Source organism: Trachurus japonicus, chromosome 3 (genome assembly GCF_045865225.1).
Source record: "Trachurus japonicus isolate A0001 chromosome 3, Traja_1.0".
NCBI lineage: Eukaryota > Metazoa > Chordata > Actinopteri > Carangiformes > Carangidae > Trachurus > Trachurus japonicus.
Genome location: NC_140909.1, coordinates 15,089,579 through 15,105,050, shown reverse-complemented (window position 1 = coordinate 15,105,050; position 15,472 = coordinate 15,089,579). Strand labels below are relative to the sequence as shown.

Genomic DNA, 15,472 nt, shown 5'->3' with positions numbered 1-15,472 from the left:
TGTCATGTTTAATTTCACAGTTTATCACTGACTACTGAAATACAGACACATATGCGAATAATAATGCAACTAATTAGACGGCTGCAGCTGCTATGCTAATGGCTTGTGTTAAACATATGGTAGTGTGAGATTACACTATCTCTCAGTATGGATGAGTGTGTGTATATGACAGACAGACAGACAGACAGACACCGAGCTCGACGAGGAGGAAAGAGCCAGCGAGCGTGTGCTGTGCTGTGCTGTGCGTGCGTGTGTCTACCCCTGACAGCATGTGAATGTGTCTGGCATGCTAATTAGCTGAAGCTCGCGATGATGATCTGCCCGCGCCTTCCCAACAGAGCCTCCGAGACAGCGCTGGTTCGGCTGCATGTGTCAGAGTGCTTGATGTCCTTGCTGATATCTATGTTTAGTGGCAGCAAGTAATTAATGTGGTGAAATTAATGTTTCAACCTCTCACTCCGGGAAGTCTTTGACCCGGAGTCATTTCTTTTGACCGTTTCCTTTTGTGCGCTGAACCGCTCGCAGCAGATTAACTGTCCTGTTTCTCACTGGGATTATTCATGCAGCTGACTTTTTTTCCAATACTCTCTCTCACACACACCACTTTAGCAGGTACACCCATTGAGAGCCGGCTGGTCTGCACTGGTGAATGAACAGTGTGGTCTGTTGGTTTGCTTTCGCGGTTTTCTTTCTTTCTTCCTTTCTTTCTTTCTCTCTGTGTCTTGTTGTCAATGAGCTGTTTCCACCCACAGCTGGTGACTGGTTGCTTTTGTTTGTCGCAATATTTTCTGTAAATCCCCTCGATGCTGTCGTGCTTCCAACCGATGGCGGCAGCTGCCAGGCAGGACGCCGTATCCTTCCCTCCATCTGCACTGAACCGCCACCAACCCCGGCCGCACCAGCTCAGAGGACAGGACACCACGCTGCTGGATCCGTGCCGTGCTCAAATACTCAACTAAAAACAGGCTGGAGGAGAGCAGAGTTTCACATTGTCGAGGGAAAAACTGCTCAGAAGTAAACACACACACACACACACACAAAACGGATTGGCGAGGAATAAATAAATATCGTAGCCTATTCACAAAGCTACAACCTGAAAACCAACGAGTGAATCTTCCTCCATCCAAAGATCAACAGTTGATTCATAACTTTCTTCAAAGCAACACTTCATCATCAGTGACTCATCTAACCTGGTTGAACATGGGATCGGTTATTGTTGCCAGGGAAACAACAGAGAACATCTGGATCACATATGCATGAGTTTGATCCAAAACGATAAATAAATGATAAACATATGATTCATACAGTATGAAGCATCACTGAGGGAGCTTTGAAGCACAACAACTTACTTTTACATCCACATAAACAAGACGCCGTCACACTTTCAAGTGGATTTTAATATTGAATCTTACTTTTGGCAAAATAATCTGAACTTGGATAACGATGTAAAAATGATCTGATTAATCAAAAAGTCAAGTCAAAAATTAATCAGCAAGTAAAACTGAGAATCTTTTCATCTTCGGCTCTATAGTTTCTCTAAATCGCTGCCTCTGCTGATTTTATACTATCACTTTTACATGAATGTCTGATTTTAGTCTATTGGTCAAAAAAAAAAAGCAGCAGTTTCAAGACCGTAGGCTTTGAAGTCATGTTAGACATTTTTCACATCTTCAACCAAATGATAATCGGTCAATCAAGAACAAAAATTGGCTGATTAACTTGTAATAAAAAGAGGAAATGTTCATTTTTGTCCTTTTTTCAACAGTTTTCAATCAGTCGTCTTCATTAGCGATGAGAGACGTTCATGACTTTATCATCCGTCCGTTTTAACCCAGTCTCCCTCTTCCCTCCATCTCTTTCTTTCTACTTCTTCTTTTTCCTCTACTGTGTGTGTGATGTTGTGATACGCTGCCATCGTATAGTACAGTCGCCCTGAAGTTGAAATGTCCCCACTTCAACATTCAAATTGTATTCCTCCTCTTCCACTGCTGCATCAGATGAGAGTGAGTGCTCAGTGTTTGCAGGCCACGGTCTTGTTATGTGAAGGAGGGGCAGTGGCAGCTGCTCTGAGCCGAGCTGAAGGATGAGAGCTGAATGAAAAGTCTCTGCTCTGATGCTCTTTCTGCTGTGACTCCTCCGCTCTGAAACAATGCCGCTCAAAGTCTGGGTGGAGACGCATAGTTGGGTTTGCGGAAAGATTAAAATGGATCCCTGAATTGTTCCGGATAGCTCCAACTCCTGACGTATGCTGTTGTCGTCAGTCCTGACCTGTCCTCTGTTGTGATGGGAGCATGGTAAGAAGCCGAGGGTGTTCATGTTCTCCCGCTGCGTCACCACATCTCAGACAGGAAGTGGTTTTTGGCTGTGGGTGCGTAACTTTCCGGACATACGACTGTGGTGTGGTGCAGTCGTATGTCACACATACATCGGCATCGCAGCTGCAGTGACTTTGTCAATCTGCTTTTACTTTTAGTACGTTAACAAGCACTGAACTCTGCCCAGATCCTGAAGAAGATCCCAGTCACACATCTGCTTATGAATTTTTTTTCCTAACCTTATTAAAGACACAAAAAACACAAGTTTGTCCCTTTTGTCTATGCAAATAATTGTAATTATCTGTAGCGCTTTATTTCTAAAGGGATAGTTCAACATTTTGGCAAATTGGCCCATTGCCATAATCGCTATAGTCATAGCAGTAGGATTGTTACCTTTATTTGTCGGTGCAAGGTGTTTTTAGAACAGCGGAGCAGAGCCGCGAGCTGCTCAGAGCTACACTACGGAGGCTAATGGGATTTCTTGGTTTCCCTCATCAAACTCATCAAATACACAATCCAACAACTCCAAAACGCTCTGGTGGACAAGTTGTGACCTGCACATTCACCACGCTATGAGATAATAACGGAGCGCTACGAGACAGAGCCGTTTTCAAGGTAAATACAAGTCTGCTTGCTGAAAAACTGTCCCTGAACGCAATGCGCATCAGCGGTTTTGCATGAATTTACCTCTAAAACAACTCTGTGCAGGTCACAACTTGTCCACCAGAGCGTTTTGGAGTTGTTGGATTGTGTATTTGATGAGTTTGATGAGGGAAACCAAGAAATCCCATGAGCCTCCGTATAGCGTAGCTCTGAGCAGCTCGCAGCTCTGCTCCGCTGTTCTAAAAATAGCTTGCACCGACAAATAAAGCTAATGAACCTACTGCTATGACTATAGCGATTATGGCAATGGGCCAATTTGCCAAAATGTTGAACTATCCCTTTAAGTTACAATGGTGGTGGTGGTGGTGGTGCATGATGGGTAGTGAAGTTTCCTCCTACCTGGCGGGAGAGTCTCTGGGCCATGAGCCTTGTCGTTTGAACTGTGAGCTTTGCCCCGACTGGTCGAGTCGCTGGAGCTCCAGTCATCCTGGAAGAAACAAGACAAAACAGTTAGACGCACACAAGCATGTACACACACACAAAGACAAAACAGTTAGACACACACACACACACACACACACACACACACACACACACACACACACACACACACACACACACACACACACACACACACACACACACACACACACACACACACACACACACACACACACACACACACACACACACACACACACACACACACACACACACACACACACAGTGGACACACCTTATCCAAGAGATTTCCCGAAAGAAGTTAGAGCATTTTCCCGGTAATTTTGTGGAGGAGAAATGTGAGGAAAGCCGACATCATGAGCTCATAATTGAAGCTTTACACGCACACATGAATCTGCGCCAACATTTTTATTCCAAACCTTAAAGAGAAAACAAATATTTGAGCTCTTCATCCAGTAAAAGTTAAACCGATGAGAGTCGGAGTGATCAGTCCCAGAAGCTGATCAATCGGAGACGTCTTCTAGAGTTGCACTTAGCATAATAATTAGACTGAATGGCTGTTTGAATGCATTTGACTCGCCTTATGTGAAGTGATTCAGAAAACCTCAACCTGCCAAAGCATCATCATCCATCCGCCCATTCACTCATCTGTTCCTCTCATTTTCTCCTGCCCATTCATTTTTCTCGCTCACTTAAAGTCACAGTCACGCCCTCCACCATTTTCCGCAGATGGACAGATGACCACACCGTCCCTCCTCGTCCATCTATGTTACCATTAAAACCCCCTCTGGATCAATAGACTGGGAGGCACAGCAATTAGCAGCAGTCACTCTGCTGCTCTCCACTTCACCAAACTACTGCCCATGCAGCTCTGTCGCTCTCTTTCACCTTCAAGCTTCTCCAAAATGCTTTATTGATCTGTTTTCCTTACCGCCACAGGAGACAATCCAATGACAGTCTAACACCATCATAAACAACATTAAACAGTTCATATATACACCCCAAAAGGGATTTTCACCCCATCTCTTATAGGCTTTTTTTATGCCTTTGCATTTCTAGAAGCAAAATAACTGCTGTTGTTTTCTCCGACTGTCACAGATCGTTCCGCTCGACGCCAACATTTCCATTCATCTGCTGCGGACGGCTCGTCAATCTGCTCTCAAACTACACCCATTTTCCAGTGAGTGCAATAAGATTAGACTCTCGAACACCCACAACCACTATAAAAGATCCGACATCAATTTTTGTGCGTGTTCGTAACAGCTGAGTGTGTGCACAGTCAGATGGTAATGCTCAGTGTAGGATGAAAACTAAAGCTGGCTGCATAGTCGCTGCAGAAAATACAGTTTGACAGGCTCTGAGGGGAAAACAGGACACACTCTCAGGTGAAATAGATCTCCAAATTACTTTTGGACTTGTGCTTTGTTGGGCTTTTCTCTCAAGCCAACATCTTACAGTCGACCCTTTCATGGCTCTGCACTGTGAGCTGGTTACACAAAAAAAAAAACCTCCTCCGCTCTACTGCATCGAGCAGAGATGACAAAGTGAGGAACTTGTGTTTTAACTGCTTTTGGGTATCAGTAAACAAGGCATTTGCATGTGCTGACATCTGTCACAGTGGTGCGATTTTGTCAGATTGCGCAGGCGGGCTGCTGCAGGTACAACAACCATGATGGGATTATAACAGCGTTAAGCACCGACAGCGGCCTAATGAAGTCGGCCGAGGTGTGTCTTGCTCTCTGTCAGATCAATTTGATTGTATCTGTCGCGTCCTCGGGCTCTTCTGAGTCTCATCCAGACGAGGCTGAGTTTAACGTGCTGTTGAGTCTTTGTATGTTGCAGTCACTAATTCCTGTTATTAGTTACACGTGTGCGAGATGAATCATGGAGTCCTCAGGGACAAAAAGGTCTGTAAGATGCATATTTGCTAAAAATGTGAAATCAAAGAGAAAGGTGAAGCCACACTCCCAAAAACACTGGTATATGATGCAGCCTAGCTACTTAAAACCTATACAACTCCACCTGCAAACAATCAAACTAAATCCTTTAATAGTTTTGATATTTGAATCTGCTGTTTTCAATTTGCAATCAGTTTACAGGACGACGTCAATGAAACACATGTGTCTGCACAAACAATTAAAAAGCTCGTTTTTCTGCCTCACAGCTGCTTCCTCTCCCACTCAGGCCAGTTTAGTTTCACCTCCATGTTAATCCAGAATTAACCACCGTGCCCTCGACCTTTGAAGTTGGACCGTTCAAGTTGATATCTGAGCCAAATCTGATGACTGAGGTTTTGTGATCACAAGATCAGAATCCGTTTTTTTGTGGCCTTGGCCTTTGATATAAATAGTTTCACCCTCGGGTCCAACAAGATATTTGTGCCAAATTTCATGGTCAGAATGCCATCGATCTGTGACCCCCAAATCCGACACAGTTCATCTTTGAGCCCAAGAAAATGCTTTAAATTTGAAGTGGGAATGGGATGTCACAGCAGCGATGGGAATAACGGCGTTATAACATAATGGAGTTACCAACGGCGCTCCTTTTTTTAAGTAATGAGTCATCAAAAAAGTTACTGTTTCCCCCTTACTGACAATAAAATGAGCCGTTGATTCAAGAAGCCCCATCAGAAAATAATACACCTATTTAGGTGTAAGACGGTGTATACACATTATTATTTTCAGTTCATCAACTGGTCGGTAAAAAGCCATTTATCTAGAACTAACCAACTCACTCAGTAAGTATTCCTCCGCACAGGCAGGCTCCGTGACACGCTGTATCACTCCGCCTATCAGCTGTTTAAACCAGCGGCGTGTGGAAGAGGCTACAGCGCGTAGCGGAGCCGGCCTGTGTGGAGGGATACTTACTGAGTGAGTTGGTTAGTGCACTAGTTCAATAAACTACTGCACTAGTAACTGAAACTAATTACTTTTTCAAAGTAACGTGCCCAACACTGGACGTCAGACAGAAAACATGCATCCGGCTCTGGCTGTCGTCAGCATGGAGGAGTTGCAAATATCTACTGTCGAGAAAAACATCTTTCTTAATATGTTAGAAGCCTTAAAAAGTTCAATTACTTTGGGGAATTAAAAATAAAATTTAGTTTGAAGCCCCACGAGCTTTGTTTTGTGTCTCTGCATCCTCACGCTGGTGAGGAACAGATCAGCGAGTGCTTTTTTTCTCCCGCAGCGCGTGTGAAGCCACATTATGGCTGCAGAGCTCTGGGCTCCTCGTTCACATGTTGTAACAGCAGAAATTCATCAGTTTACTTTTTCTCTTTTTCAAACAAACAAACACAGTTGAGAGAAACAAATGATGATGAAATTGGAGATGAAAGTGAAGCAAAAAGGAGGAAAAAACAAGGAACAGACAAAACTAAACTTGGAATAAACAAAAGGAAAGAAGAGCGGAGTGGAGACGGAGCGAAAGCCTCCAGCTGCATGTGCTGCTGCCTCCAGTCCACGCCCGCTGAGATTTATGGGAATCGCCCATCACGAATCGCACAGAGACAGAAGGCATTAGCAGATGATGAGAACAATGTGGCGCTTTAAAGGCCAGTTTTGGGTGATTTATTAACAAATGGTTGCTATAAATATGACTTATCCTGATTGAGACGTGGTTTTAAAAAGGGCAAGTAGGGAGCAGATGTTGGGGAGCTATTTTTATAACGCCCATCACATGAATGGATCTGAGAAACCTCTTTGTGAAAATGGCTTCAGCCCGCGTCTGCCTCCAAACATGATTGATAAGAACTGTGGCACAGACACACACAGACACACACACACAGACACACACCTTAGTCAAACCAGTTAAAACCAGAAAAATTCAGAACGGAGAAATTTGCTCTGACTGAATGTCAACGACCCTTTAAACACCCGGTTCTCCTCCCTTTGTTTTTATCTCTTGTGTAAATATGATGAAGATAATTTAATTCTACTGTCTGATAATATTATTTACACACACACACGCTATCATCTTCTTCTAACTCCTCTGTAAATATTTACAGCATCATATTCAAACTGTTTCCCTGAGCCGCACTCTTTCATTAAAGGGAATTATTCTTCACGCCCAGTGCGTCGTTTTGTTCTTGTTTACCTCCAAAATGCATCTACACTGCTGGAATTAAAAATAAGTTTGGCTGCACAGCATGGGTTTGCAATGAGTGACTCATCAGCAGGTCAGCCATGTTTATTTCTTCCCTCTCTTCCTCCTCCTCCTCCTCCTCCTCCTCCTCTCCGTCTCTCCAGGCTTTTTGTCTCTCTTTTCGTCTCTGTGCTCGGCTGCGTCGCTCAGGCGGCCTTTCACTTAGTCTGCCATCTTGCAGATGGTCATGACACACAGACTCAAAACAACACACTTCATAGCACACACACACACACACACTTCAGTGGAAGATATTTAAGTTGCGGTGTAAAAGAAAACTCAGTTCTATCCAGCTCAAGAAGAGATCACATTCAAACATTCAACAAATCCCAACACTTTACGTTGCTTTTATCGTCTGTAAGAGAAGATGTAGCTCCTGTTTGTTTGGTTTTGTTACCTCCCTCTCTCTTTTGTTACCCAACAACCCTCAAGGGTGAACATGTCTCTGTTTGTCTCTGAGCTGTGTTGTCTTTTCTCGAAGGGCAGAATCAAAGTATACAAAGAAATGTATATTTGCTGTCTGATGTGACGACCTGTTTGACCTGCCTCCGTTTCAGACGCCTGGTGGATCGTCTGTATCGACTGGTTTTCAACTGGGCCCAGTGTAACCAGTCTGTAACAGCTGAGTCTCTCCTTCCCCTGCAGCAGCCACTTAGTTGGGACGCTTAAAGTTTTTATTCCTTGCTTGTTCTTTGTTTCCACGCTCTTTACAACACTCGTGCACATCCTGCACTGACGTTCACACTCCGACAGTTTTGCATTTGTGTCTTCAACTTCTGAAGGCTGCTGAAAACGACGTCTCCCGCTCACAAACCACGATGTGAGACTAAAAGAGCAGAGGGACGGGCTTGAGGGCTTTTTGCGTTACGCCGCGGCGCAGGGCGACAGCGAGCGCTAAGTGGGGCATTGAGAATATGAGGCCTGACAGGTCTCGAGCAGGAATCTCACATTTTGACAAGTACATGCTATATGCCAGAGCACCTACAGTTAATTAACACACTGAGGCTGTCAGAGGGAGGTTCGATATTCAAATTTCAGTCGGACGCCAAAAGAGCAGAACAAATTTGCGAGTGAATCCGCTTGTTGCACACGTCAAAAACGAAAGAGTCTGTCTTCTGTCTGACGGCTGACGTCTCTCTGGCTCCCTCGTGTAAACTGACTGTACATTTTAACCAGGACCAGGAAGTGCAATATCCAAACCACATTTCTTTAAACAAATAAGTGTGTCACAACAAAATTTAAAGAGATAGTTCAACATTTTGGCAAATTGGCCCATTGCCATAATCGCTATAGTCATAGCAGTAGCTTAAAGTTACCTTTAATTGTCGGTGCAAGCTGTTTTTAGAACGGCGGAGCAGAGCCGCGAGCTGCTCAGAGCTACGCTACGGAGGCTAATGGGATTTCTTGGTTTCCCTCATCAAACTCATCAAATACACAATCCAACAACTCCAAAACACTCTGGTGGACAAGTTGTGACCTGCACATTCACCACGCTATGAGATAATAACAGAACATTACGAGAAATCCCATGAGCCTCCGTAGCGTAGCTCTGAGCAGCTCACGGCTCTGCTCCGCCGTTCTAAAAATAGCTTGCACCAACAATTAAAGGTAACGAACCTACTGCTATGACTATAGCGATTATGGCAATGGGCCAATTTGCCAAAATGTTGAACTATCCCTTTAAACAAAACATTGAGATGCTTCTCCTCTCAGCCCCACCCAGTCGAGGCAGACGGACGCCCTCCCTGTTGGGAGATTTACCTCCCGCCCGTCGCTAATCGCTGCTCTTTGAACTTTCAGGTTTCTCACTAAAATAAAGTGACATCTTGACCTCAGCCTGTAAAGTGCCTTGAGATGAGAGGGCATATCACAAATCCGTGCAAATGAAATTCAACTGAACAAAACTGAATTGAATGAGACGCCCACAAATTACAAATGTGTTCTCCAGATATAAAGGAACATGTAAATTAAATGCAAAAAAAAAAAAGCCCATTACAACTGAAACTGTGAATCATATCACAATATCTCCCGAAAGAATTTAAATATGATTTAAGTATTTCTTTTGCATATCGTTCAGCCCTGATTTTAACATTGAAAAAAAAAGAAGAAAGAAAATCTCAGTTTAGCTCTTCGTGGTCTTTTTTTAGTCATTTCATACTCAATTTTTAGTTTCAGGAGCGATTCCCAGTCCTAACAAGCGCTCTCTCTCTCTGCCAACTGAAGGATCTCCGCGGGGCACAACAGAGCTCTCACACCTGCTTCTCTAATAATGGGATGGACTTTAAGCCCTCAACAGATCAGACCAAGCATGCGTGTGTGTGTTAACAAGTGTCAGCTCATATTTGTGTATGTCGGGGGTTTGAGAGCTCACATGCATTAGTGTGTCAGTCCGGTTTACATGCACACTTTGAGCACTTATCTGACTGTCTGCCACTGAATGTGTGTACGTGTGTGTGTGTGTGTGTGTGTGTGTGTGTGTGTGTGAAGTGTTGGATGAGACTCTAATAGTCAGAGTATAATCCACAGTAATCTGATCACATCCACTGATAGATTAACTCAGATAGGAGCCAAGGGTTCACCAATACACACTGGTGCGTCTGAGCATGACAGACACACATACATTATTACAAAACATGCACAAAAAACCCCCACTAAAACGATGCATTATTCAAAAAACCATTCACTTTAACAGCGCATGGAGAGAACATCTTTACTGCAGTCAATTACCAGCAAAATAGAGGTTTTATTTTGACTGTGCTATGTTCAAACAGGGGCCAGAACTGGTTTTGATTTCACAGTGTAAATCCAGATTAAACCATGTTTCTGATACAACATGCAGTTGCTTTGAAGGCTTAATTCATCACAAAATCTCCCCCTCCACAAGGGAAAACAGTACAGTACAGTAGAGCACACCAGGCAAAACCGCAGCACTGAGATGACGTCATAAAAGACAGTAACAGGCAGCAGCAGCAGCAGCACACAACGATGATACGACCCTGGTACTGCTGAAGTTAATATTTGTTACTCTGGTTTTAGTGAGCTACACTGGGACATTTTTTTTTCCAGCTGTCCAAAATTCCTGCTGAATTAAATTATTTACTGAATTCACACTAAAAATATATGAGGCTGGGCTCAAACACTGCGGCGTACGTCAGTTTCCAAAATATTTTGGCAGAGAACCGGACAAATTAAAATGACCTGATTAAGATGCTGGATGAAAATTCAATTTCATGAAAATCAATCCAGTATTTGTCAAAACATTTCACTGAAAGAAACACGACTGTGCCACAGAGGAAAATGTCCGGGAGGGGGGATTTCATAAGAATCGGTCCAACAGTTGTTGAATATTTCAGTTAAGTGGTGGATGGACAGAAGCACGCTGTGTTAGCATGTCCAAAAATAAATCTGAAGAGAAACAAATGAATATATTATGTCCCTCTCTCCCCACTTTAATGCAATCCAGGGCTGTATAATTATATTTAATGTGTCCCATGTGTTAACGCCACCAAATCCCCTGAAAGCAACGCTGCTGCGTGGTTTCCAGTATCTTGTCGTATGCAACAGATTCGTTCTGGTGCAGACTCGCCCCCCCACAGGGCGGCGTTCAGCAGCGAGTGCTGTTGGTGATTAGAGAAAACGTCCTTCATGTGGATGGCTCAGGTTCAAGCCCCCGTGACAGCCAGCATCTGTCCCGCTGAGGTGTCCTCAGGGAAGACACCGAATATAGATGAGCTCCAGGCGCGGCGCACGGGGAGCTGAGCCCGACCTTTGACCTCCTGTGGGAGTGAGGAGAAAACTCACCCCACAGAGGTTCATCATCAAAACACACACACACACATACAGGCTATATCTATATCTATATCTATATATTTATATATATACACACACACACACACACACACACACACTACTTCCCAGTGAGAATAAAACCACAACCAAGAAAAGGTTTTACACACAAAATGTTAAAGTGATTCTTGGACCGGCGCAAGACGGACGACAGCGAAAGCATTTGCCAAGAATGTTTTCATTAATCAAGAATGAAAGTCGGAGGTTTGAAGATGATCAGATAGCTACCGTCGTAGTTCTGACCATAAACGATGCCAACTAGCGATCCGGTGGCGTTATTCCCATGACCCGCCGGGCAGCGTCTGGGAAACCAAAACTAGGAAATGCTGGGCGAGTCGACAGAATAACTATAAAGACAAAACGATATCAAAAATGGACCCATTAAAGGGACAACGAGGAGTTTCTAATCGGTTATAAAAAAAAGTCTCACGTTAATGTGGATGAATCTCCGCTACCCACACTTGTTAATGGGCCCATTTTCGATAAATATATCATTCTGTCTCTATCGTTATTTTGCTACTATTAGTGGTGGCGGAGATGCTGGTCGAGCCGACCAGCGTTTCTTTACTTTCAGTTTCGCAACGAGTCATGAGAATAACATAGCTGAATCGCCGTTTATGGTCGGAACTACGACGGTATGTGATCGTCTTTGAACCTCTGACTTTAATTATTGATGAATGAAAACATGAGTCCGTCTTGCGCCGGTCAAAAGAATTTTACGGTGCGCGCGGAGGCTCATAAATGTAGTGTGAAAACGCTTCGCTTTTCCAAAACTCCTCGTTGTCCCTTTAACAAGTGTGGGTAACGTAGATTCATCCACATTAATATGAGACTCAACTCTGGGAACACTTTACTTGAAGGTCTGATCATAAGAGTGACATGTCACAGTCATGAACGTGTCATAAACATTATGTCAATGTCATAACGTTGATATTAAGTGTCATTCAGTTAAGCCTAACCCTACAAACACGGGTGTTATGACAATGACATAATGTTTATGACGATTTTCATGACTGTGACATGTCACTCTTATGATCAGACCTTCAAGTAAAGTGTTACCGAGACTCTTTTATAACCAAAAGCAAACTTCTCAGGGTCTCACTTCAAAAGATCATCAGTGTCCATCTCCCAACTAATCTTTTATAACAGGCACCATACAGTACACGCTGCTGCTCAAGACAAATCTACTGAAACCTACAATGTAAACACACTGTGGACTTGCCTCCTATGGAAATCTCACCTTCTTAATGTCTTAATTATGAATGTAAAATACACCCAAAATGTAGCGATTAACTACACAGCAGGACCGCCAACTGAGGCCGAGTATGATACATTAATTATAATTAAGCACCGACTATACTTTAATGTAAAACATGGACAAAAGACTTTCTCATCACCTGAAGCCGTTTCCGCTTCTCCACACATCGTGACCCCATGATGAACTCACTGAAGTTCAAAAAGCAAAGAGTGAAAACTTAGAAATCAGCACAAGGAGGAACAAAGACGAGCATTAACGTTATGTTTTTCACTGTGAGGCCTAAATAGACATTTCACTCTTATTACGAGAAGGAACCAAGGAGCAGTCGTTTACCAGAGAGCGGCAGCAGACAGATGTAACTGGAACTGGATTATTAAAACATTAGAAACCACAGAAACCAAAAGTTTTGAATCAGCTCCTCTTATTTTCCGAGTCTTCACAGCTCTTAAAAAGTAGTGAAAGGACAAACTTAGTCAAGGAGCCTCGATCTGCTCTTCCTGAACTCTGCAACAGTGCGGACGTGACTAAGTGTCACATGGTCCGTCACTAAAAACAAAGAGAGTTGTGTTGACTGGAAAACAACAGTCAGATCTCAGCCCATCACCTCTGTCTCCAGTGCAACGCTCAACTCCCTCGTGTGCTGTTTATTATCTAAATTGAGGACATTGTGTGTGTCTTTTGCACAAAAGTGTGACATCTTCCTCTGCACGTTCCCGCGGCGACCGTGTTAATATCCCTGATTCGGGCTCCCTGCAGTGATGCTGTCCTCTATCTTCTCTCCTCTCCGGCTGCTGCTGCTGCTGCAAGTTGTTTATCCAGGAGAAGAAAGAATCTAGAACAAGTCACATTTTCCCCCCTCCTCTTTAATCACAGCTCGGTGTCCTCGGGCCACACACACACACACACACACACACACACACACATAGAGCATCTTCTGGCAGCGGTTCAACATGAAAGGATGAAAGCAGCTTGTTGCTGAAAACAAGTCCTAAAAAAAAAGAAAAGAAAGAAAGAAAAAAAGAAAAAAAAAAGAGGCAGCCATGACTGGGATGTGTGTTTATTTACACACAGCTGAGGTGGGAGGATGGAGACGGAGGGTCTTGGCGTTGTGTGGTCGTTTTGTTTTGCCTCCCAGCGAAGCTTTCCAGCAGCAATAGGCCTACCTGCTGACTGAGACGAACTGATTTTGTGTGGCGGCAAACTTTGGAATATCAAAATCAAATCAAATCAACTTTATTAGTCCCACCAGGGGAAATTTGTCTTGGGCAAGGGAGTAATGACAGCCGCCATGTACATGTAAAACATCCATACACAGTACTAATATACAATAAAACAGTAACAAAGGCAAACAAATCCAAGAGAAGAGAAAGAAAGAAAGTGCGGGGTGCAATAAATAGAGTATGAATAAAAATGTCATATAACATATGGCTGAACCCTTCACCCTTCGCCAGAGAGACCCCTCCCCTCCTCCTCCTCCTCCTCCTCCTCCCTCCAGCTTCTCCCTCAAACTTCATGTCATTGTAACGCCTCTCGTCTCCTGCCTCCCTGCAGCTCTTTGTCATGTGGTGGCGTCCCTCCTCTCCTCTCCTCTCTTGCTTCTCTCTCATTTCTCCTCCTCCTCCTCCAATGATCAGCTCTTGCTTCATACTTTTTTTCTTTTTACACCCCTCTTCACTTCCTCACGATGCTGCAGTATCCAAACTTCTTCTCTACCCACCACCAGAATCAGACCGTATACGCCGCCTTGGCTTAAAAAGTCTCTTCAAATAAACTGGAAACGTCTCGTCTTCATCGCGCCAGCTTTTCAGGAACTCCGCTTGGGACTGAAGGGATTGAATGTTTTAATTCATCCGACTGCTTCCTGCTAAATACTGCTGAAGGGAAATATTACAGCAGAACATTTATGCACACGGCTGATTAAACTCTCTCGCCCTAAATGGTTGGCAGAGTAGACGCGGCGTTAGATCCTGTGTTTTTGAGAAAATTGAAAATGACAACGGAGGCGAGACAGAAGAGCAAAATGATGCAACAGACAGCCAATGGAGAGATTCATCCACGTCCATTAAATCATACTCTTTCTTGCAGTGGAGCACGTGATCCGTCCTCTCATATTAAACGGTGATTGCTCTCAGTGTGTTAGAGCAGCAGGTCTTCACGTACTTCATACACACTCACATTAATTTAGTTATGTTCTATATTGTGATTTTTGTAATTACTTTTGTTTTCTGATTTTATACTTTTTATATTTTGCTTGTTTTGTTTATTATTGTGGTCTCTTATTTTTTGTTTTTATGAGGTGAGATTTCTCTTATAAACCCATCTGGGTTTCTTTAATCTCACCTGCACAACTGGTTTGCTGTTTTTATGCTGTTTTTTCTTCTTTTGTCAATTGTGCAAATAAATAAAATCTAAAAAATCTAAAATCTACTTGCACGTCTGAGTAACTGAGCAGCAGGACAGAGAGGAAGGTGGATGATGGGGGAGGCGTGTCTCCAGACCAGCTCTCAACAATTTCCTACATCTCTGCCAACATAAACAAAAGGCAGGAGCTTAACTTTAACTCCGCTCTAAGACACCGGCGTCCACACTGGATGGAGAAGAAACGTTCCCTCTGATGCTGAGCAGCCAGATAAGACACACTGATGTGCAACAGGATGACAGCTTTGATTTCACACACACACATACACAAACACGTCGTACGTCACGGTGTTTATCCTGGATGCACTTTCCCCACACACGCAGCGGAAGACATTAGTCTCCATGTTTGTGTTTGAAACATTCACAGCTCCTCTGATTGGTTTCTCCAGAGCTCAGATGAGATGCAGGGACACAGTCAGAGCTGCTG

The 15,472-nt window shown here is 43.6% G+C and overlaps 1 protein-coding gene across 2 annotated transcripts in view; it reads right to left on the bottom strand.

Annotated features, from left to right (window-relative positions):
• galnt2 (UDP-N-acetyl-alpha-D-galactosamine:polypeptide N-acetylgalactosaminyltransferase 2) overlaps window positions 1-15,472 on the bottom strand; it is a 61,791-nt gene that overhangs the window by 22,753 nt on the left and 23,566 nt on the right. For both annotated transcript variants that reach the window (XM_085763774.1, XM_085763768.1), the window contains exon 2: window positions 3,318-3,405. In XM_085763774.1, coding sequence (XP_085619900.1) covers window positions 3,318-3,405 — 88 coding nt within the window. The remainder of the gene's footprint in view (window positions 1-3,317; window positions 3,406-15,472) is intronic.